This window comes from Prosopis cineraria, unplaced genomic scaffold, assembly GCF_029017545.1.
Source record: "Prosopis cineraria cultivar Desert tree isolate PC_DT_omini unplaced genomic scaffold, ASM2901754v1 PC4, whole genome shotgun sequence".
NCBI classification, from domain to species: domain Eukaryota; kingdom Viridiplantae; phylum Streptophyta; class Magnoliopsida; order Fabales; family Fabaceae; genus Prosopis; species Prosopis cineraria.
In genome coordinates this window covers 7,711,884-7,738,342 of record NW_026555335.1, presented here as the reverse complement: position 1 = coordinate 7,738,342, position 26,459 = coordinate 7,711,884, and the positions used below count along the sequence as shown (strand labels likewise).

General features: G+C 31.3%; 2 protein-coding genes across 2 annotated transcripts; both read left to right on the top strand.

The window, feature by feature from the left end:
- The first annotated feature begins 7,994 nt into the window (after nt 1-7,994).
- On the top strand, nt 7,995-9,401 carry LOC129308449 (ATP-dependent DNA helicase RRM3-like). Its single transcript, XM_054949559.1, has 2 exons — nt 7,995-8,489; nt 8,856-9,401. Exons 1-2 carry the CDS (start codon nt 7,995-7,997, stop codon nt 9,399-9,401), a joined length of 1,041 nt encoding a protein of 346 aa, XP_054805534.1.
- A 1,030-nt stretch (nt 9,402-10,431) lies between these two features.
- LOC129308621 (phytochrome B-2-like) lies at nt 10,432-16,638 on the top strand. The gene is given in 4 exon segments (XM_054949862.1): nt 10,432-12,495; nt 13,037-13,834; nt 14,678-14,971; nt 15,918-16,638. Coding segments are annotated over 4 exon segments (3,123 nt in total). The 5' UTR covers nt 10,432-10,684; the 3' UTR covers nt 16,138-16,638.
- Nucleotides 16,639-26,459: the final 9,821 nt, after the last annotated feature.

The window sequence follows — 26,459 nt, the reverse complement described above, 5'->3', positions numbered from 1 at the left end:
GATCTATGAAAACAAATAGAAAACAATGCTATTGACTACCTCTTTAGTAATTTCCTCTCATTCTTATGTTTATATAATATTTGCATCAAAGAAGTTGTGACAAACCTATACTCATTGTTGTTTTTCTTCCTTTTAGATGCTATCGGGTTTGTAAAGTCAATAGGTTCACTTGAAGAATATAGGCGAGATAATGAAACCAAGAATAAGTTGCGGATGGTCTTGGTTGACAATCAGTTTGTTCTCATACCTTAACTTATTGAAGTATTTGTACCATTCCAAATAATGTCTCTGCCTCACTTTTTCTAATCATTCTAACATTGCAAGAAAAATGATACTGAGTGTGTGTTTTTTGATGAGTTCTCTACCAATACTTTGCTCAACCACCTTAAGAATACGACAACACCTGCTGTTGTTGTAATCAATCTTGGCAGGGTTGGCTTCTCTGAGGATGGTATGGACATTTAACCTTGGATTACATGTCAGTTCCACTATCTTTTTATGCAATGTGTTTATTTTAAGTATAATAGCGTAATGAAGCAGGGAGACCTCAAATCTGTAGCTCTTTTAATGCTACCCGAGTTTTCTTCAACCCATCTAACAAGGAGGTCAATGAACTTATTGAAAGGTTTTTTAATTCTATGAAGAAATTTTAGATTTATTAATATTGCTTTGTACAATTACAAATAGTTTAACATTTCTATATAGTGTCAAGGACTATCCTTCACCAATATTTAGCACAATCAGTCAGCCAACACCTTTTTAGTCCACCAAAAGATTAATGGAGAGTATGATGCGCAATGCCAAAAAAAATAAATATAATGGACATACTAAATCAAGGAATTGTAAGGATAATATTCAATGTTAGGTACATTATGCTATCTTTTACAAATCGTTATTCATCACTGAATACTTTCAACCATATCTGTGTAGGATGGCCCTTTCTTGATAAGCTGCAAAATTATTAAGTTAGACACTCGCCATGGATGGAATTATAAAGGTTGCTCCAAATGTGCAATAAAGACAAAGGAAGAGAATGGATCACTCTTATGTACTACTCGCAAGAAGAAACCAGAATCTGTTGTATTAAAGTAATGTTGTCATTTAACCATATAATATAAAATATCAATGCTAATGCTAAGGGTTTCTATTAAAAATTCAAACTAATGTAATGCAAACTCTATTTTTTTAGATTAAAAGTCCATTACACTATCGAAGATAGCACAGGAAAGGCTTCTGTCATATTCTAGGACAAACAACTTGTGGAGCTAATTCAGAATACTGCTATTGAATTGAAGGTTATCCTTGACAATGTGGGTGTTGCAATCTTTAGTCTTTATTGTTTTGTACCATTTAACTACTATTATAGCTTTTATTTCCAAATGACAGGATAAACATGATTATGATTTCCCTGATCAATTAGATAAATTGGTTGGCAAGAACATGCTGCTAAAACTAAAACTCAATAAATTCAACAAAGACTTCCCTAATTCCAGCATTAATGTTATGAATTACACTGAATGTGAGAATCTTATGAATCAGTTTGGTCAAGCTGTTGATGATGTAAGCACAAAATTTGTAATGTTTGGTTTAGTAATATCCTTTTCCTGTATAATAATATTCTCTAACCTCAAAATTCCTACTTTATCTATTCATATAGGCTGAAATACAATCTGTCATTGTTGAAGATGAGGTAAATTGATAAGCTTTTAATTATTCACAGATCTAATTACATTTATTATTCTAAAGTCAATGTTAATATTATTGTGTAACCATTTATTTTAGGAAACTCATCCTAATATGGTCCAAAAAGATATTGAAGAGAGTGTGGTCATTGATAAGCAGTCTCTTTTAGGCCTTAATGATATGACCATGAGCCAGATTAATGCTCCACCAATTATCATAGCCCCTCCACCTTCAAAAGGGAAGAGAAAGTCTACTGGAAAGAAAGCTATACCTTCAACTAATGCTGATAGCAGTAATGAAGTGGGTTGTTCTTCATAGAACCAACCTAAAGTATTGAAATCAGTCAAACAAGAGAAGAAATAAACCGTGCTTCCTTCCTTTATGTGTTGCATGTTCGTTTAACATTATAGTTTCTTCTTAGGTTATCTTTGTTGTTTTTCAAATGTATTAGGTTATGTTTGCTTTTATGTTTGTTTCAAGAAGACTTTGACCTTGGATCATACTTGGTAATATGCACTAATTTGTCATTAGTCATTTCCTTTTAGTAATGCAATGATTTTAATTGTTATGTTATTTTAAACCATTTTTTATTTACCAGTTTTATTAGTTATTATATTAACCAATGAAGTTTGACACGTTAAGAATAATAATGCAAATCAAAAACACCTTCAAAGTTTCCTACACGTTACAAACCACAAATTCAATATTATATTAATTGAATCATTAGGTAATTATAATGCATATTATGACCAACTTGAAAATTATATAAAATTCCCCTAAGTAATTAATTACTTATTAATACTCTAAAATTCAATTGTTTTAATTTGGTTGAACAAAATTATAATGTAAAATTAAGTATATAAGTTTTTTCATTAAATTTATGGGATGTTATCATTTATATAATTTATATAAATTTTTATTATCTATAAATTATACATAATTTTATGTACTCTTTGTGCACTGCATTTTACATCTAACTATTTACCATGGATATGGAAGTTAATGTTAACCTCCTCTATATATGTATAGATGAAAATATATATATATATATATATATCTAAAATTGAGAATATGCTTGGGTTATTATTTATAAAATGACGTATCATTCCTCTCATTCTTATTAGTTATTATTCCAATTTTTCACCACTAATTCATCTTGAGAACTCTAGCTTCTTGCTTCTCTTCACAGCTTTTCCTTTTCAAAATCTACTATTAATCTTCAATTAAGAAAACAAAGTCAAAACACAAATGTAATGGTTATTACCTCATAAGAAAAATGTGTGCCTAACTTTCATTTATATTATATAAATTTCAAGGGTGATCATTGTTATTAACAGAATAAAATCATAAAGATTGGCCTAGGTAGCATGTTTATAAATTTACTAAGGAACAACAAGCCAACTTCTTAGTCCAATTAACACATGAATATTATCATTAAGTAACCAACTTACTGCATGTTAATACTTATAGAATCTATGATAGTTTCAACAATATGCCAAATACTCTATAACCTTTTTTGTTCCTTACGCTTTTTAATATAAAGTCAGTAAAAAGTGTGATAAAGGCTGACAATATAGCCAAACTCTTTCCATATCATGTTTTGTATAGACTATATTTGCTATTTGCTATCTATTCCATTTTAGTGCAACAAAGGAAAGTTACTTTCATGTCCTTGCAAGTAAAAATCATTCAAGTTCAACAAATTGTAGCTGTCTTCCTGGTGTAAAATCTTTTCTTCATTCTCGATTACAAAATTATGGAGGAGAAACATCTATCTAGAAGATCTAAAAGAAAAAGGCCTCATACACCAATGAATCTTTATTCACTAATAGTCCAGCAAGCTACAACACCTTCATACTTCATGACTACAACAATAGATTCTTCTCAAACTATATCTAACACTCATGATATTAGGTTTGAAGTAACATTTACCCAGAGTTCATTTTTCTATTTTAGCTGCCTTTCGTTATGTGAGTAATACTACCTTTTAATTCATAGTTACAGAGAAAAAAGAAAGCATCGATTTTACCACACCACTGACAAGGAAGCAATATTGTAACAGGACATGCATGACTCCTCTTATCAAGTTTCTTGTAGGAACAACAACATACATACTCAGCCATCTTCTAACTTGACTCAGGATGGGAAAATATGCTGGAAGAACCAGAGAAAGCCAGAAGCTATTCTACAAAACATAACTAACATTGCAACTAACCTATCATTTAGATTTGACCAAAAATCTGTTTCAAGTGAGTACTTTCATTTTATAAAGTATATGCATTTGAGTTAATTAAGTACTATCAGATACACCTATTAAATTACACTTTGTGTCATGAATGATTATTGATAATATATCAGATGTTGTGCTACCTAAAAAAAGAAATCTGCAAGGTTTCTTGGCATAGAAAACTTTAAGCAACATTTATAATCACAAGCTAAAAGTAACAACTATTTCGTAGTAGATGGTGGTCAGCATTGTAACTCCAACACTCATCAGCAAGATGAAAGAGCACAAAAAGATACACAATTCATAAAACAACATACAGTGAAGAGGAAGAGTGCAAGGGAACTTGCCATAGAATATTTTTTCAAAGATTCACAAGTGGGAGCTTCCAATACAAGTTGTTCTTCTGTGAGGGATACCGCTGAACACAGTAACTGCATAACTCAACATCAAAATGAAAGAGGTAAATGCCAGATTATATTCATACTTTTTGAATACGATAAAAACTATCATGAAGATGCTTCACAATATGTAATTTCAATACATGAATGTCAAACACATCATAAACCCTCTTAGTATATTACATTTTGAAATATTATCCTAATTTTTCTCATGTAAACTATTTCTATTTGTTAGGTTTGAATATTTATATAGCCACAGAAAAAACTTACAAGGATATTGAATTTTCACATGTCAATAATGGGAATGAAGAGACTGAATGTACTGAATATGGTTCAACCATCTATGGAGGTAATAAGATTTAATTAATTAATATTATACATGGGATATAAATCTATGCAGCTACCAACTCTAATTACACGTGATTTGGCATATGAGCAAAATGCTGAAACATATCAAACTAATAGTAAAAGGACAACTTACAGAAAGTTAAAGAAATATGGTTTAGGCCAAGTTGCTGGTATATTAATCACAACATCACTTACTTCTGATCAGTAGTTAAATTTCTAAAATTTCAACTTTAAATGGTTTAATCTTATTTGTTTCTTTTTTGGTAGAATATATAGATGAAGGAGACCCTATATATAAATGCAGATTCTATGATGCTTTCCTATAGTTTAATGAAAGAGTTAAAAAAGACAAGTTTAAAACTGTGAACACTTTTTCCATGTGCTGTCTCAAAGGTAAAGTTCTTTTGCCAAGTATTGAAAGACCACCAGAAGTGTTACATAGCCTTTTCTTTGACAAAACATCAGCTGAATTAAAGAACTTCCTTATGAATATAAGGCAATATAATAACATGTTTTCTTTCACATCTATGGGGAGGAAAAATAAACCATAGCATCAATTGTAAGAATGGGCTATATTCATTTGTCTTGTCTGGAATTAATTACCATAAGATTGGAAGTTTATTGCCACTAGAAGGAGCTAAGCCTGTATACTCTCAACTGTATATTTATGATACAGATAATGAAGTTGCAAACTATATATTCGCTGTTATGTAATTTAATGTTGATGTTTTTCTGGCCATTTCATTCCTTAAATTTATGCATTATGAAGTTGATATTAATATGATGGTGTCATATATTTTTTTATAGCAAACACTAAGTACAGTCAAAATCAATCCAATAATTGTACAAAAAATAAAGGATGCCTTAGATAAGTTCAACCCTCATATTCAACAGTACCGTCTTGCATCATCAATGTTGAAGAATCAAGATGATACCAATCTTAGGCTTCGCTTGATAAGTACACGTCAACATGATGGTCATACTTATAATCTCCCATCTATAAATGAAGTTGCTGCCTTGATTGTAGGAGATATAAATATGTCATTTACTAGAAGAGATATTATAGTAGAAGACTTATCTTGATTACCTTAACGTATCGATGAATTGCATGCGTCATATCTTCCTCTTTAATATCCAATTTTATTTCCATATGGTGAGGATGGTTATAGAGATGATGTTGATCATAGAGAAGAAACCCTTGCTGTAACAAAAAAGAAGAAAAAAGTTGGTATGCGAGAGTTTTTTACCTATAGATTAATGATAAAAGAAGATGAGATTTCTACAATTTTACATGCACGCAGGCTATTTCAACAATTCATAGTGGATGGGTATACTATGATTGAATCACAGAGGTTACTTTAGATAAAAACACATCAAAAAGAGCTCAGAGTATACTTATATCAAGGATTGTCTGATGCATTGACAAAAGGAGAAAGAAGTGCATCATCTACTAGTCAAAGAATCATTTTACCATCATCATTTACTGGTGGAGCAAGATATATGATTCAAAATTACCAAGATGCAATGGCCATATGTCGTTAGGCAGGATATCTAGATATATTTATCACATTTACTTGCAATCCTGCATAGCCAGAGATCACTCGATTCTGTCAGCAACATTCTTTGTCTCCCTCAGATAGACTGGATTTATTATCTCGTGTTTTCAAAATGAAGCTACAATCATTGATGAAAAAGATCAAGGAGAAAAGAATTTTTAGAACTATTCATACAGGTATATTAATTTTAATTGCATGGTTTTAAATGACGCTATTTTATAAATATATATTTTAATCTTTATTTTTTATTACAGAAGTATATATAATAGAATTCCAAAAAAGAGGTCTTCCGTATGCTCACATACTTTTGTTTCTGGATCAACATGGCAAAGTCAAAGATCCAGATAGTGTTGATAATATGATTTGTGTTGAGATACCAGATAAGACTTCTTCACCTTTGTTACATGATTTAGTGAAGAAATATATACTTCATGGTCCTTGTGGTCGTGGTAACCTTAAATCTCCATGCATGAAAGATAATAAGTGTAGCAAGTATTTCCCTAAGAAGTTTAATGAAAGTATAACAATTGATAAACATAGCTATTCAACATATAGAAGAAGGGATGATGGGAAAGTGATTGAAGTAAAAGGCATACTTTTAGACAATAGATATATTGTTCCTTGCAATCCTATTCTTCTAACTATGTACCAAGGTCACATCAATGTTGAAAAATGTAATCAATCTACTTTAATTAAGTACTTATTTAAGTACATTAGCAAAAGCAATGATAGAATGGTTGCTACAATCTATGATAATCATGATGAGATTCAACAGTATTATAATTGTCACTATATATTTGCATACGAGGGATCATGGTGTATATTTGGCTTTACCATTCACCATAGATATCCTTTAGTAGAGAGACTAAGTTTTCATCTTCTAAATCAACAATCTATGATTTATAATAATTATGATGATGTTTCTGAGTTGCTAGACAAGCCACGAGTTTGTGAATCTCAATTCCTTGCATGGATGAAAATGAATCGTGATGAAGATGATGCAAAAAAGCTTACATATATTGAGTTCCCACAACATTATGTGTACCAAAGGTTTAAGAGAACATGGAAACAAAGAGAGAAAGGTTTTGTAGTTGGTCAAATTACTCATGTCTCCCCATCATATGGAGAACTCTACTTTCTTAGAATTTTGTTAACGAAGGTTAGAGGGCCAACTTCGTATGATGATATTAAAACTGTTGATGGTGTGATACATTCAACTTTTAAAGCCGCTTGCTTTGCACGGGGACTACTTGATGATGACAATGAATTTATCAATGCAATAAGAGAGGCTTCTATTTGGGCTTCTGAAAAATTGCTGCAAAAAATGTTTGTTAGCATGTTAATATGCTCCTCATTAAGCTGTCCTGACTTTGTTTGGAAACATACTTCAAATATATTATCTGAAGATATGTTACATGTTTCATAATAATCATGATTTAACAGGTATATTAAACATCATAGACTTCTTATATGAAATTTGATATATATTACTTTATTATCTTCATAATTAATATTTGACTTACTTTAAATTGTAGGGTTCAACTTTTCTATTGAAGAGAAAGAGGAATTGGCATTAAAGGAAATAGATGATATGCTAAAGCATAATGGAAAATATCTTCAAGATTTCCCCTCATTGCCATTGCCTAAAGGACTGCCAGTTGTTGACATCATGAATTGTCTCATTATCCAAGAGTTATGTTATGACCAAGAAGCTTTGAAGATTGATGCAAAAATTTGATTACGAGTTTAAATGAAGAGCAACGAAATATTTATGATTCTATTATGTCTTCATTATGCTCGAAAGCTACTAATCATTTCTTCTTTGTTTATGGTTATGGAGGAATTGGGAAAACTTTCTTATGGAATGCTTTGATATCTGTTCTACGTGCTGCTGGTGAGATTGTCTTGACTGTTGCATCTAGTGGCATTGTTGCAACTTTGTTACCTTCAGGAAGGACGGCACATTCAAGGTTTGCAATCCTTATTCAAATTACTAAGGAATCCGTTTGCCATATAAAACAAAATTCTCCCTTTGCATGTCTTATTCAATGCACTAAATTGATAATATGGGATGAAGCTCCAATGGTCCAAAGTTATTGTATTGAGGCCTTTAATAGAACATTAAGGGATATTATGCATTCAAACCGTCCTTTTGGTGGTAAGTGTGTTGTCATGGGTGGTGATTTTCGTCAAATTCTTCTAGTGATTCCAAAAGGTATAAGAGTAATCATTGTTGATGCATGTATTAGTTCATCACATTTATGGGATTATTGCAAGGTGTTCCAATTGATGAAGAATATGAGATTAACTTTAAATTCTGCAAATCATGACCAACAAAAATTAAAAACGTTCTCACAATAGTTGCTAGATGTTGGTGATGGAAATTTAGGATTACCACATGATGGTATAGCAGAGATTGAAATCCCCCTTAACTTCATGATCAAAAACTATACAGATCTTATGGAAGCTATTATGTCCTCTACTTATCCAAATTTACTAGAAAATTTATTGAACACTGAATATTTTAATAATAGGGCAATTCTAGCTCCAACACTTGAATGTGTGAATGAGGTGAATGATTTCATGTGTTCTTTGTTACCTGGTGAATTTGTGGATTACTTTGGTTGTAATACAGTATGCAAGTCAATAGAAGACTCTGATAGCTTTGATGATTTGTATACAACAGAGTTCTTGAACATGGTAACTTGCTCTGGATTACCTCCACATAAGCTAACTTTGAAGGTTGGGGCACCCGTTATGTTAATGCGAAATATTGATCAAGCTTCTGGGCTTTGTAACGAAACTCGATTACGAATCACACAGTTAGGAAAAAGTGTCATAGAAGGGATCATATTGAATGGATCAAATCAAAATGATAAGGTGTTAATCCATATGATGGACATAAATCCTTCAGAAAGTAGGTGGCCATTCAAGATGAAACGAAGGCAATTCCCTGTGTCGCTATCCTTTGCAATGATTATCAACAAAAGTCAAGGGCAATCTTTACATCATGTAAGATTATATCTTACAAAGCTTGTCTTCACACATGGTCAATTATATGTGGCATTATCAAGAGTTAAAGACATGAATGGCCTAAAGATCCTATTGCATGGAGATGACTGTCATCAAAAGAGCTCAATAACAAATGTTGTTTGCAGGGAAATATTTCAAAAGTTGTTGTTAGTGTGACAATTGAAGCCTTGTATTTGCAAAACCATTTTTTTTTATTTTCTCATTTACTTGCATGTGATTGTGGTAGAGCAAAGTTTATTATAATGTGTTGTTCAATGATAGTATAATTATTATTTGCTATAATGTTTAAATGTTGACATTTAGGTCCTCGTGCATTGCACAGGGTAACATAGGCTAGCTGTAACTTGTAACTATGCTTATTATTTGTAATTAAATTTCTTAAGGTGCTGAATATAATAACTAGAGTCTAGCAAAAAAAAAAAGAAAGAATATAATAGCTAGAGAAAAAAAAAATGCCTTGCGCGGAAGAAATGATAGAAAAATTCTAAAAAAAAATGAGATAAAGACATAATTAAAAATAAAAAGGTACAATTAATATATCACGTGGAAATAAAAAAATAGAAAGTAAAGGTACAACGTGAATCAAAATGATGTACTTTTTTGTAATAAAAATAAAAACGGTGCACTATAACATGTAACGTAACATTTTATAGACAAATTATTATTAGACATATTCAGACGTAGATATGGATGGAGATTGGAGAGCCCAATTCGAAAATACAGCCACGAATCAATTGATGCCTTTCTCAATTATACGGGCAGACCCTCGTCCTCAACCACACGAAAATCCAGCTCACGTTGTATGACAATGGAGAGCACTGCTTTTCTTGTTTCCACTACAATAAAAAATCACTTGAATAAGGTTAAAAAAAGGGAAAAAGATATTTATGTTCACTCCAGGGAGAGGGAGGGGTCGGGCGAGAGAGGGAGTAGCATTTCAGAATCAGAAAAGTGACGCCTAACAAGAAATACACTAGTCCGCGCGTCACTTCCTCTGAACTCTGTTAAAGCTAGATTTTTTGTTTTTAAGTTTTTTTTTTTAAGAATAATATCTCGCCCCTTGCGTAGTTACGACTCCAGGATCTTCGAGCTCGAGGCAGAAACTGACTTCAATTGAGAGATAAAGGAGTAACAAAGCAGCGAAACACTAAGACCCTTCAATGGCAGCGGCGGGCAGAGCGGCAAATTCACTAACCCAAGTTCACTCTTCAGGCACAAGCTATAAGAGAACCCAAAATACAGAGTCCATCAGCAAAGCAATTGCTCAGTACACTGAGGATGCTCGCCTCCATGCCGTCTTCGAGCAATCCGGCGAGTCTGGTAAGTCTTTTGATTACTCACAGTCCATAAAAACCAGCATCCAGTCGGTTCCCGAGCAGCAGATTTCGGCCTACCTGTTGAGAATTCAAAGGGGCGGGTATATTCAGCCCTTTGGTTGCATGATTGCCGTAGATGAACCCACTTTTCGGATTCTTGGATACAGTGAAAACGCGCGGGATTTGCTGGGCATCACTCCTCAATCGGTTCCAAACCTTGAAAAATCTGAAGCTCTCACGATTGGAGCTGATGTTCGCACGCTTTTTACTCCCTCAAGTGCGGTGCTACTCGAAAAGGCCTTTGGGGCTCGGGAAATCACACTGTTAAACCCCATTTGGATTCATTCGAAGAATTCAGGGAAACCCTTTTATGCAATTTTGCACAGAATTGACGTGGGAATTGTGATTGATTTGGAACCCGCCAGAACAGAGGACCCTGCCCTTTCCATTGCTGGGGCAGTGCAGTCTCAGAAGTTGGCGGTGCGTGCAATCTCGCAGTTGCAGTCGCTTCCTGGTGGAGATATTCAGCTTTTGTGTGATACTGTAGTTGAGAGTGTTAGAGAACTGACTGGATATGAGCGGGTAATGGTTTATAAATTTCATGAGGATGAACATGGAGAGGTTGTTGCTGAGAGTAAGAGGCCAGACTTGGATCCTTATATCGGTTTGCACTACCCTGCTACTGATATTCCCCAGGCTTCAAGGTTCTTGTTCAAGCAGAATCGGGTTAGGATGATTGTGGATTGTCATGCCACTCCTGTTAAGGTAATTCAGGATGAAGCGCTTATGCAGCCGCTATGCTTAGTTGGATCAACCCTTCGTGCCCCCCATGGGTGTCATGCGCAGTATATGGCCAATATGGGATCGATAGCTTCACTGGCAATGGCAGTCATAATCAATGGGAACGAAGAGGAAGCTGTTGGTGGTCGTAACTCAATGAGGCTTTGGGGCCTGGTTGTTTGTCATCATACTTCTGCTAGATGCATTCCTTTCCCTCTGCGCTATGCTTGTGAGTTCCTTATGCAGGCCTTTGGGCTTCAGCTGAATATGGAACTTCAATTGGCATCACAGCTATTAGAAAAACGTGTTTTAAGGACACAGACCCTCTTGTGTGACATGTTACTTCGGGACTCTCTTACTGGCATTGTTACTCAGAGCCCTAATATTATGGACCTTGTGAAATGTGATGGAGCGGCTCTCTACTACCAAAATAACTACTACCCATTAGGTGTCACCCCAACTGAGTTCCAGATAAAGGATATCATAGAGTGGTTGTTGGCCAGCCACGGAGACTCAACAGGTCTAAGTACTGATAGTCTGGCTGATGCTGGGTATCCTGGGGCTGTTTCTCTTGGTGATGCGGTATGTGGGATGGCTGTTGCTTATATTACAGACAGGGCTTATCTTTTCTGGTTCAGATCCCATACAGCGAAAGAGATCAAATGGGGTGGTGCAAAGCATCACCCAGAGGACAAGGATGATGGACAGAGAATGAATCCACGTTCTTCATTCAAGGCATTTCTAGAAGTGGTAAAAAGCCGTAGTCTGCCCTGGGACAATGCAGAAATGGATGCTATACATTCCTTGCAGCTTATCTTGCGAGATTCATTTAGAGATGCTGAGCAAAACAATTCTAAGGCTGTTGTGCATTCCCAGCTTCATAATCTGGAATTGCAAGGGGTGGATGAGCTGAGTTCTGTGGCCAGGGAAATGGTTAGATTGATAGAGACTGCTACTGCTCCCATATTTGCTGTAAACGTTGATGGCTGCATAAATGGCTGGAATGCAAAGGCTGCAGAATTGACAGGACTCTCAGTTGATGAAGCTATGGGGAAGTCTTTGATACATGATATTGTGTATAAAGAATCTGAAGAAACCGTAGACAAGCTTCTTTCTCGTGCTTTAAGAGGTAGTCTTTCTAAAACTATTTCTCTGTTTAATTTATTAATTAATTGTGTAAGGAAACTCTGACTAAATATTAGGAAGAACTTTTGGATGTTTTGGTTGCCTATATTCTTGTTAAACATACAGCTAAAAGTTTAGTAGAATGTGTAAATGGTGCTTTGCCGCATAATTAACTGCAAGTGACAAAATCTTTCCCCTGGTAAATAAATTGATTTACCATTCCTAGCACAGTTGAGGGATGTCTGATTTCGCTAGTGGTAGTCATGGCATTTATAATGTGATAATATATTTGTCATGTGGGATTAAGTTTTTGCTATACAACAGGTTTAGGCTTCAAAAGAAAAACTGTATGAGAATGGGAACAGTGAGTTGACCCTGAATGTGGAGTTTTTGCTCATCATTGTTTATTGGACCAAAATGAAGAAAAGGTCAATGTAACAATTGACTCTTTAATTATGTCATTCTTAATTGAATCTCTTGTTATATATTATCTTGTTCTTTGGTCAAAAGACAGTTTTGGTGATTGGCTATACCATAACAATTTGAATTTAATTAGCACAGGTGAAGAAGATAAAACGTTGAAATAAAAATGAGGACGTTTGGCCCTGAACATGACAAGAAGGCAGTTTATATTGTGGTGAATGCTTGCTCCAGCAAGGATTATACAAATCATATCGTTGGAGTATGCTTTGTTGGTCAAGATGTTACTGGTCAAAAAGTAGTAATGGACAAATTCATTAACATACAAGGTGACTACAAGGCTATTGTACACAGTCCAAATCCATTGATCCCTCCTATTTTTGCATCGGATGATAACACATGCTGCTCAGAGTGGAACACTGCAATGGAAAATCTTACAGGATGGAAGCGTGAGGAAATCATTGGGAAAATGCTGGTAGGAGAGGTTTTTGGTAGTTTCTGTCGACTAAAGGGCCAAGATTCTCTGACCAAGTTCATGATTGTGCTGCACAATGCCCTTGGTGGACAGGATACGGATAAATTTCCCTTTTCATTTCTTGATAAGAATGGAAAATATGTGCAGGCACTCCTGACTGCTAATAAGAGGATAAACATGGATGGTCAGATCATTGGGGCATTCTGCTTCTTGCAAATTGCAAGTCCTGAACTTCAACAGGCTCTGAAAATCCAGAGACAACAGGAGAAGAAATGCTTTGCTAGGATGAAAGAATTAGCTTACATTTGTCAAGAAATAAAGAATCCTTTGAATGGCATACGCTTTACAAACTCTCTTCTGGAAGCTACAGACTTGACTGATGATCAAAAGCAGTTTCTTGAGACCAGTACTGCTTGTGAGAAGCAGATGTTGAAGATAATACGTGATGTAGATTTGGAGAGCATTGATGATGGGTGGGTTTTCTGAACAATCATTTCAATTTTCTCTTAGTCTAGAAAATTTATGATGTACCATTTCTGGGTTTGCTTAAAAGCTTAGATTTTTTGGTTAGGTGAATCTCTAATATGGCATTAAGAGTAAATTGACTAAGAAATTCAAAGTTTCAATGTTTGTTGCCTCCCAGTCTGCTGATATTTTTGTATATTTTTGTGATTTTAGTACAAGATAGTTGGTATTTTTGAGTCAATACATTATCCTTATTCCATGCCAAGTGCTTTCCCCCCCCCCCAAAAGTAATGGATATTTTAAGAGCCTTTCTTAGGCCTCTGGTTAAAAATTGAGCTCTTGGGCAAGTTGTTTCATAGCTAGCATTGTGATACATGAAGACATGCCATTCTATTTATTGGATTTTAATTTGTGGTGTCAGTTAGAATGTTTGATAATTTTCTTTATCATTATCTCTGATAGTGCAAAGGATGCAGACCTGTTTTAGTTTCTGCTTTCCAAGTTCACACGATTAATAGTCCTGATGCTAGTAGATTACCGCCTTGTTGATGCATATAGAAATAGCATATGGAATAATTTTTTTCCCCCCTAATATGGTAAAAAGGGGGGAATTACTAATATACTTATCTTTTATGATCCAGATATATCAACTTGTGCTGTTAAAAAGTTGTCTATTTTTCAAACTTTGACTGCATGTAAGGTACATTATAGATGTCTGTGTTATGATCGTGAGTTATACACTTGCTATTTGCTGCTGTTGGCAATTAGTGTGCTTGCTTTAATGTCCTTGAAACTTCTTGCATCAATTTCAATAAGACAAGACTTAAGTCTTTGTCTACTTTTGGATCTAGGTCCTTGGAGCTTGAGAAGGGGGAATTTTTACTTGGAAGTGTCATCAATGCAGTTGTTAGCCAAGTGATGATATTGCTGAGAGAAAGAAATTTACAGTTGATCCGTGATATTCCTGAAGAAATCAAGACCTTTGCTGTATATGGTGATCAATCAAGGATTCAACAGGTCTTGGCTGATTTCTTATTGAATATGGTGCGCTATGCACCATCTCCAGATGGTTGGGTAGAGATTCATGTTTTTCCGAGAATAAGACAAATTTCTGACGGACTTACTCTTCTTCATACTGAATTCAGGTATATTAGCATGTACTTTTTGTTATTTCATTAATAATTATTTCTTTCTTTGAGCATGCATTACTGATGATGATGACTACCATTTTATCACCCTGACTTGATATCTGTTTTAGAATGAAAACATGATGAGAAATCATTAATATTTTTTAGATCCTTTCATGAAATGATTTCATCATACAGCACTGCAAAACTATTGCAAAGAATTGCTAGTTCAAATTAATCTTGTTTATCTTGCCTTAAAAGTTTTGAAAACTCTTATGTTAAGGAACATTTTCTTAATTGTTTGATTGACCATGCAAGTTGGACCAATTTTTTGGGTTGCATCTCTTCTATGGGTAGGCCGATGTTTTCCCATTCTTGATGATTACACAACATCATGCTTCATGATATATAACTTGAACTGTGACCTTCAAAATGGCAGAAATCTGGTTGGGGTTGGATTTAAGATGCCTTCTTCAACCTTGTTTGTTCGCTTTTGACTTAAACACAACCTTTCTTAATTGCTATCCTAATAGTATCTGATTTGCCTGCCTGAACTCCCCCTGGAAAGAGAGTGAGAGATGCCAAAATTTCTTTTGTGGCAAATGCATAATATGATGTTTGTTGGGGGAAAGGCCTAGTGGCCTGCCCCATTATTGTAATTTCTTTGTACATTATGCTGGTATACCTTGAAAATGAGTTTAGTTATTGCTTTCTTTTTATTATCTCTTGATCACGGCATTTCATGAAAAAATATTCCATTAAGAAAAGTTAAACGAAGATCGCAACTTCTGATCATTCGCCAAATGCATGGTAATTTTTTTTTTTTTTCAATTCTTCTACGAGGAAACCTGATAATTTGTGCCAAAATTGTTTCTCTCACATACTTAGTTTATTCACTTGGCTTCTAATATCTACTTAATTTATTTCAATTTTTGTGTGTCTTCTTCTTTTTGGTTTTGTGAAGGATGGTATGTCCCGGTGAAGGTCTTCCTGCTGAATTGATTCAAGACATGTTCAATAGCAACCTGTGGGTAACTCAAGAAGGCTTAGGGCTGAGCATGTGCAGGAGGATTCTAAAGCTAATGAGCGGTGAAGTCCAATATATTAGGGAGTCAGAACGATGCTACTTCTTAGTAATTATTGAGCTGCCCATGACACGGAAAGATTCTAAAAATGTGAACTAGGTACTTTGCAATCTCTCATGTTGACTTTTAGATATGTCCTTGGTCATACTCTCAAGAGTATGAAGCTCACCTATCGAGGGACTTAGGGGCTTGCATTTGAGCAAAAGCTGATTTGGCTTGTTATCCGGATCTGATGCTGTAATTCTACTGCCAATAGGATTTTTATTCAGGCCTCCGCCCTGACCAGACATGTTTGGTGCAGCAACCCGGCTAGCGACTAGTAAATTTATAGCCTATGTAACCTTAAGAATCTCATAGAGTTATGGCGGAGTGTAAAAAAAGTTGTGCTGCCATTTTGTGTACATCTTCATGATCAAGTGGGTTTCCTGTGAAACTGTTGCTCATGAGTCCATAATTAGCAGTTGCTGTGGATTCCATGGTCAGGGCTCAGGATTGAACTTCATCCTTATCCTGCCATTGTTTAGTCATGTAACTACTTATAGTTATACTATGTGTTTTTCTTGAATTCGCGAATAATTGTAAAATCTTTGCCTGCTGAAAGTTTTTCTCTGGAGATTTTGCTTTTCTACCTGTTATCTAATTTTCCCCCTTCCTCCCACGGTTTTGTACGTCTCTTTGTTCTAAGTAACAAAAGCTGGACTTTCGAGTATTTTAGGAAAGTTCTGTGGATCAGTCACAGATGAATAGTTGAATATGTATGCCTTCTCTTTGCAGATCTATTATTCTCTAACACAAACGGATGAACTCATGACAGCTGCCAGATTTCAGAAAACGTTGGGAAGTGAATGTGCTTTTAGCTTATGTTTGGATTGAGGCGATTGGAAGTGAAGGTTGGATTTGATTTAGACATTTCCCTTGATTTGGATATAAAGCAAATCTTGTCCTTCTTCTTCTTCTGTTTTTTTTTTTTTTTTGGGGTTTCCTTTCCCCCTCTCCATTCTTCAGTCCAAACATATCCTCAAGACAAATCCAAGGCATGTGTGCATTATTAGATGATGTTAATAGTATTTCTAGCCTTCCCCTACTGGTTTTATTGTTATTGCAGCAAGTCTAGTTGTTCATGAATAGTGGTCTTAAATTCATCTCTAATGGGCTTCACTGGACTGTAAGAAGTGTAGAACATAATTTCTAAGCAGATAACCACCAAAAGTTAGTCCAATGAGTAAGGATTTGACCCTTGATTTATAAGGTCATGAGATCAAATCCCACAATTGATATGAAGACCTTGTTAATGAGTAATTTATAAGTGCTTCTATGAGTGTTCTTTGAGTTTGGAAGCATGTCCCAACCTTGATAAGCTTCTAAATTCAAGTCATTTAAATTTTTTTTTACCAAAAAAAATTGCAAGTGGACTCCACGCACATTTGTCAAGTCAATAACTATACAAGAACCAATATTTATGTTTATAATAAGGGTAAAATCTAGTTGCAACTTGCATCATGGTGTGAGAGGGTAGGGTGTTATTGAATATGTTAGAATTTGAATACACAGCTTCATTCTAATAAAGAAGTCTAAGAAAACAGATATTGCTAGAGAAATCTTGAGGAGAAACCAAAAAAACAAGTAATCTGTTTCAAGTTCACCAACTCTGGTCCCCTCAAAATCCTGATCTTTGATTTAAATAACTCAATCCTACATTGAAAATCCACCAAACAAGCAAGAAATTTTCACAACATACCAATCAGTTAGGTTGCAACCGTTTAAAAAAGAACCGAAACTGGTAGCCACGTCAACTGGTCAAAATGTTACCTTAAGCCAACAACTTGAAACCCAAAAGAAAACATAATTTATTGATAAAGTTTTGATGACAGACAGACTATAATTCATTTTTCAATGTCAAGCTGCCACTTTTAAGTGTCTAAAAGCCATTCTGGTTTTACGTTATCTTCTGGTACAAAGAGCACTGAATGATACAGTCGATAACGAAGAGATGAGGCTGAATATTCGTTGTACAATTGCATTCCCCATTTGGGAGTGCAGTGAACTATGCTCCCTTCTTTCCCATCATAACTTTGAAAGCATTGAAGCTTTTACTTTCTTTGCCTTTACAATAATATATTCATATATTATTGTTATTATTATTGTTTGTTGTTTGTTTGGATTAAAAAAGTGAGAGAAACGATTCCATTTCATCTTCACTTTCAAGTCTCCACAAGTTGTGTGCGTGCACGCCCTTCTTCATGCTTTGTACGAAACAACCTTCCACTTATTGACTCAACGCATTACCCTTTTCATACACTTAAGTTTGTTCAATTAATTAAGGATTATTTCTTGTATACTAAACAAACGTAATCCTTCCTTTATCTTCATTTTTCAATTTGATAATCTGACTTTACTTTGAAATTATGTTGTAGATTAAATAGTTTTTTTTTTTTTATATTTGAATGTATTAATTTGATCTAGAATTAGATGTTTGGAAGAATGACAAATAAATTTCTCTGAAATAGAAAAATGACAATTTAGTTTCATGAAATATGATAATGCCATCTAAGTTTTAAGAAACTTAATTATCATTAAAGTTTTTATGAAATGAAAAAAATATTTCTTAATTTAAAAAATGCAACCAACTTTTTTTATTCACAACTTTAGTTTTAAAATTCATAATTCTAGTGCAGCAAATAACAAAAGTGGTTTAGGTATTCATAATTTTCTCTCTCTATTTTTCCTCAATTTGCAAAGTGCAATAAAGTATTTTCATTCACAACTTTGATTCTAGAATTCATAAGTTTGATTTAATAAATGACTAAAGTAGTTTTGGCATTGATAACTTTTTTTCACAATTTTTCTTCACTTTTTTAAATCAAGAGATATTTTTATCATTTCATAAAAAAATTTTAATGACAATTAAATTCCTTGAGACTCAAAAAGCATTACCATATTTTGGAAAATTAAATTGCCATCTCCCTATTTTGGATAAATGTATTTGTGCATTCTCCCTAGATGTTTTCTGAATTGTTAGTGAATGGCAATTATTTATTACGACCATTGTTTTTAAAAGTTGGCTAGACGTTGAACCAAAAAGTCTAACAGGTGTCAATTTTTATTATCCAGTCCGTCAGATCAATGTTGAACAAATGTTATAATAGTTAGATAAAAATTGATATTAAATAAGTATATAAAATAAATCCATAATATGTTCAATTGTCTATAAATAACCATAAGATAATGATATTAGAAGTTATAATTTCATAACTTATTAAATATAAAACGATCTTAATTAAAGTATGAGTGAGTAAACTCAAAACATATGTATTTGGAATTTTGTACTATAGCTAATAACATTTTTCTAGATAAATCCTAAATCATATTATATACAAATAAAAAGCCCAAAAAATGAAATTAGCTTTTTAAAGAATCCAGTTTTTTTCTAGGTCAAATTTTTTTTAGCCTTTTTCTATATCAGGCCAAGATTTAAAATTAAATCAGGCATCAAATTCCTCACAACATTTGTTTAAACATTAATGATTAAATTCGTAATTGCATCGCTATCAGCCCGTTCAACAAGTTGGTTGAGTTGGATTTCAGTATTACACTCATAATTATAAATTACTTTTAAAATGCTTGTAGACATAAATTAGTTAGAAATAAATTGTCACATAAGAAACGGAAACATGGAATCTAAACTGGCGTCACTGTGAACGTAAGACCAGTTGACAATTGTAGCTGACGTCATCAACACTTCTTGGTCAATCACAATGACCGTGATTAAGCATTTATTTGTATGCATGAAATTTTGTCAAGTTTTATTCCTAACGTGCTTCTACGGGTCAATTGTGAAAAAATATATTTGACATACTTTTCAAATAAAACTGTTGTCCATTATATCTATTGATGTAAAAATTTTATTAGTAGATAATACATAAATATTTTAAAAAATTAATTTTTTAATTCTTCAACTTTTAACTCACTTATAACTTAGTCCTTCAACTATGACTCGCTACGACTCAATCCCTCAACTATAACTCGTTGCGACTCAGTCCCTCAACTTTTGATTCACTTATAACTCGGTCCTTATTTTTAATTTTTTAAAAAAATTTCTTATTAAATAAGAGGGATAAAAAATTTTCATATATTATTTTAAAATACCCTCATCTTGCTCATTGATGTGTGATATAAGCTAATATGAAAAAAATTAGCAAAAGTTAAGGAACTAATTTATAAGTGATTCAAAAGTTGAGGGATTGAATTACAAGTGACTTAAAAGTTGGAGGACTAAAAGATTAATTTTTTTTAAATATTTTAACAAATATTTTTCAAATTGTTGTCAACTATCTTTATAATTTAATTCACCTAATTTTTTTACAAACAAAAAAAAAAAGAAAAACTATTCTTGAGTATAATGTATAAATGTATCATGTATGCATGATAATAGAAAATATCTAAAGTATGAATCCATGTATATACATTAAAAAAATATTAGTTGAATTAAAAAGACGAAATACAAGCAACTCATTACATTAGAATATTTGAGAATGACTGAATAAAGAGAGAAGATAATATAAAAAAATAGTTTTAATGGTTTGAATAAGTTATTTATATTTTTCAATGAAAATAATATAAAATATAATTACAGTGGATTAATGACAATGAAAACATAATAAATATAGTATATTTTACAATAAATAATATATAATAGAGGGGAAAAGGTATTTGAGCAGAATAAAGGATGTGATAAAGAGCCAACGAAAAAATGGTTAAAAAAAAAAAAGGAGTATCAATTGAAAACGTTAGGTGAAGAGAAAAGAGAAAAGAAAAAAGAAAAAAAGGGGGACAGAAGGAAAGAGGGAAAACACAGATCTGGTGCTTTTCATGGCATAATTCTGATTCTGCTCTTAATTACTCTTCAAGCTGATATTTGATGTGACACATTCTGCACCTACCCTAGTGGTATTATTCACCTATTTTCAATTTTTTCCTTTTGCATTCACTTCACTTAAATTAAAATGACGGCTGGGTATCCTCTCCTCGTATAATCTTGTTTTATTTATTTTATTTATTTAAAACATATTTATTAAAATATGATAAAAATATATCTCAAGGTATACAAATTTCAACAAACTATAATAAAAAATATAATTTGTTTTCAAACTCTATCATGTACAGAAAGAACACCTCATCTTTGGAATATACAGACCTACAATTTTATTGTTATATATACATTTCTTAAAAATTAATTTGAAAAATGTAAATTTTAATAAGTTCAATTATTAAGCAATTTAAAAAATTTTAACATAAGATTCTGTCTCTATTTAATAATTATTTACATTTTATAAAAAAATTACTTCTCCTATTAAAAAATATAAGACATTTTTTGAAAGTTTGAATGTTTAAAAATATAAAACATTTTTTATTTTTTAAGGTATAATTATTGTCTTTTTTTAAGTGTTCTTATTGAATAAATCACTTTATATTTATTTAAGAGCAAGACATCTTATCAAATAAAAATAAATATAAAAAAATAGGATTAATTTAAAAAAAAGTAACTATTTCGTTGAGGATAAAGTTTGATTAAAAATGTTTTATATTTTTTAATTAAATGAATATGATAGATTGAAAACATCAAACATATACTTCATCCTATCACCACTTTTATTCCCTACTTTTAATTTTAATTTTTGAAAAAATATAATTTTAAGTCCCTCCACATTACTCATGTTTTACTATAGTCCTTTACATTTTTTTGGTATTTTAAATCTCTACACTTTTATTTATTAATATTTTAAATTCCTTCTATATCCTTATACTTTATTCATGGAAGGACCAAGAATATCAAAAAATAAAAATGTACAGACCTATAATATAAAAAAAAATACAGAGACCTATAATAAAATGTGAGCGAAGTGTAAGAATTTAGAGTTATGTTTTTTCTTAATTTTTTTTAAACACTTGTTATCAACGAGAAACATGTGGTAGTTTTTAAGCAAAAATGATAATAAAATCCCTCTAAATTATATAAATAATAATTTAATTTTTTAAAATGTCATAATTTTATTAAAATTCCTGAAAAATTTTCTATCATTCATGAATTAACATAAATGATAAAATTGCCTTTAATTTTTTCACAAATTTTGTTCAAAGAATTACAACTTTCTTTTTAAAATTGTAAAATTGTACTAGCAAATTTCAAATTCATATATTAAATTCTTGATATTGCTATTTTTGGAAATAATAAATGCCAATCACAAGTTTTGTTTAGAAAATCACATCATTCTTTTTAAAATTGTAAGAATGCAATAATAAATCATAAGTTTGCATGTCAAAGGCAATTTGTCAATTTGAATTAAGGATAATTTAGTCATTTATATTAATTTATTAATAATAAAAAAGTTCTTTAAAAATTTAATAAAATCATGATACTTTGAGAAATTAGGTTATCTGTAACATTCTAATTTAAATTTTAATAGCTAATTTAGGTTAATAGAAATTTTAAAAATATTTAGATGTAAGCAAATTAGTAGGGGATGATTATCAAATCTAACTTAGGATATAATTCTAAGTTAATATTTTAAAAATTATTATTATTATTATTATTATTATTATTATTAGGGAAGAAGAAAGAGAAATATAATAGAAAGAGAGATTGAGAAATAAAATATGTGTGTGTGTGTGCGTGCGTGCATGCGTGCATAGGAATTAAAAAAATAGGAAAAAAGGGGGAGGCAAATGTTCTACTGTGTAATGTACACACACATATATATTAAAAAAAAAGAATGAAATGGGAGGAAAAAGGATATAGGACTTACAGGTGATTTTTGTAAATCAATAAATGCCCTTTTTCCTTTCATTTTCCTTCTCTTCTCACTTCTCTTCCGCGCACGAACAGAGCAAGCGACTGTGAGCGAGTTCATCGACACAGCGTGTCTGAGTTTTATAGGTGAGATTTTAAGTTTTTTAAAACTAAGTAAATATTCTAAAAATTTTCTTAACCATCCTCCTGCTTTGATTTTTTATTTTGTGGTGGTAGAAAATCTAAAATTTAAAAAAGGGATGACTTTATGTTGAATAAATGTAATTGTTGAGGTTGTTAGTGGTATAATAAATGTTCTAGAGTATAAATTTATTGATGAACTTGAAATTTGAGACTTATGGATCAAACCCTAGGCTAGATTTTTATTAAATTTATTGATTTATTGAGGTTTAGATGATTATTTAGGATAAAAAAATAGATCATAATTTTTTTCATAACCATAACAGGGTAATTTCTCAACAACAATTTATAATTCTCTCAATAATTACCTAACTAACATCAAACAACACTAATCATAAATAAAAAGCATGATTATCTTGTGGCTTTTTTAATAAATTATTCATCACAATTTCTCTCCACTACAATCTTCATCAACAACACAATCTACAAATAACATATTATTTATAAATATTAGTTTTAATTATTGAAACTAATAAAATAACTCTAATAGTAGAATTAGAATATATAACATAATTTTTAATCTCAACCTTATTATAAATCTAGAGTTAATACTATTAAATAAAATTTCTAACTCTTCTTTTAGTCATCAATAAATTTTAATAAGCTAAAATCAACCTTTAAACTAATTTCTATTATCAAAATTTTTCTTTTCATTTCATAAATTCACACCTAAAATACCTAAAAATTGAAAATTGAGTCTCAAGCTTGGAGACAACATTCTATAGCCATAATAATTCATTTCTCATCTCAAATAATCATCTAAACCTTAATAAATCAATATATATTTTTAGATTTAATAAAAATCTAACCTAGGATTTGATCCATAAACCTCATATTTCAAGCTTATCAATAAATTTATACTCTAAAATATTTATTATACCACTAACAACCTCAACAATTATTTTTATTTAACATAAATTCATCTCTCTTCTAAACTCTAAATTTTTTACCACTACAAAATTAGAAATAAAAGAGGAAGGATAGCTAAGAAAAAATTTTAAAACACTTACTTAATTTTAAAAAGTCTAAAATCTCATCCTAAATATCATATTAGAAAGTCTCACCTTTAAAACTTAGACACGGGATGAACTCGCTTACAGTCACTTGCTCTATTCGTGCGCAAAAGAGAAGTGAGAAGAAAAGGAAAATCAAAGGGAAAGGGGCATTTGTTGATTTAAAAAAATTACCTGTGGATCCCACACCCTTTTTCCTCCCGTTTCATTCTTTTTAACATATATATATATTGCATGCATGTATGTACATTACACAGCAGAACGTCCGCCTCCCCTTTTTTTTCTATTCTTTTTAATTCCTATGCGCGCGCGCGCACACATATATTTCATTTTTTTATCTTTCTTTTATTATATTTCTCTTTCTTCTTCCCTAATAATAATAATAATAATAATACTTTTTAAAATCTTAACTTAGAATTATATTCTAAATTAGATTTGATAATCATCTTCTACTAATTTACTTACCTCTAAATATTCTTTAAAATTTTTATTAATCTAAATTAATTGTTAAAATTTAAATTTCGATGTTACATTATCATTTATAGAATTTAGAGGGATATATTGTCATTTTTCCTAGTGTTTTTTTTCCTGTAATCAATATGACAGTTGTCACACACATGCATAAGGGTGAAAAAAAGTACTTCCTTTGTTAAAAAATATAAAGCATTTTTTGAGGAGTTAGATGTTAAAAAATATAAAGTATTTTTAGTCTTTTGAGGTGTAATTATTATTTTTTTAAAAGTACCTCTATTGATAATAATTTTATATTTATTATAGAGTGTTTAATAGGAGTAAATAAGAAAAAATATGATTAGTTGAAAAGTAATTAACTATTTTATTGAAGGACGAGATTCGGTTAAAAATATTTTATATTTTTTAATAAAAAAAGTAATAAATTTGCATAATTGGCCAACGACCTGAATGGATATACACAATTGTAATGGTAAATTAAGGAATTGAACCAAAAAGCAACTCAAATAAAGGGAAAAATTTTATTGATTTTTAGCCACTAATTAATATCAATATTAATGTAAAATATAAAATTTACACAAAATTTATCATATAATTTTTAGACAATAAAATGTCAGTGACATCAAATTTCATATAACGCTCATATAAAAAATTCTAGTTGAGAGAAGAAAAGTTGTTGAATATATTTATTTTATATTATTATTTTCGACCCTTTTCAACGGAAAAATGTGTGTCCATTGTTGTCTGAATTTAATGCATGCCACGGGAGTCTTCTAGAAGCAGGGAAAATGAAATAAAAAAGACAAACCCTTTTTTTTAAATAAATATAAATATTCGATCATGTATTTTTATAAGAAAAAAATAATAAAATTCTTTGAATTATATAAATGATAAGTTAGTATTTTAAAATGTTATAATTTCACTAAAATTTTTATAAATTTTTCTATTATCAATGAATTTATATACATGATTAAATTGTCCTTATTGAAAATAAAATGATTGACAAATTTTATTTAAATAATCATAATTTTTTTTCTTATATTCGCAACAATATAACAACAAATTATAATTTTACATGTTAAGTTCCTGATTTGCTGTTACATTATTGTGAATATGAGAAGAAAAATTGTGATTATTTAAACAAAATTTGTAAATTATTTTTTTAACAAGGACAATTTGATCATTTATATTAATTTATTAATGGTAAAAAAAATCTACAGGACTTCAATAAAATTATGACATTTTAAGAGACTAAATTATTATTTGTATATTTTAAAAAAATTTTATTATCATTTTTTTATTTTTATATTTTTTTGATGTTACATATTTTATATTTTTCAATAATCATTAAGTTATTAGGTGTTGGGCGTATTGGCCAAAAAAGAAAGTTGCTGGGTGTACTCTTCCTTTTATAATGAAATATATTTTCTACGGAAAAAAATTATTAAGTTATATGCAATATCTAATGTTTTTAAACAGTTAACTTCATATTACTTTTAAAATAAAATTGATGCATTACCAAATAAGAAAAACACTGCTTGAGAAAGGATAATTTTTTAAATGATGTTCAAATTTTTTAAGAGATTAATCTTAATTATGGAATACTTTAGGCAAAAAAAGAATATTGATGCCTAAACTACAATTAAAAATTTATATAATTTTTTTTCTTCTTTGGGACAGGTTTACATCATAGCAGTTTAGTGATTAATCTTTAATTTAGAATAGACAAAATTTGCTTTTAAAATTGGGTTCTCATAAAACTTCGTTGTTTAAGAAGGATTGATATAAATTTTTATCTCGAATTAAAACAAAAAGAATCTGCCAGTTGAGCTTCAACAAACGCTATCGAAGGAGAATGAGTTAGACGCGCTGCGATGATTGGACCGATAGTCAACAACCGGCGACGATTATTGGCGCGTTAAGGCGCGTGGGATTTTTTGGATTTATAT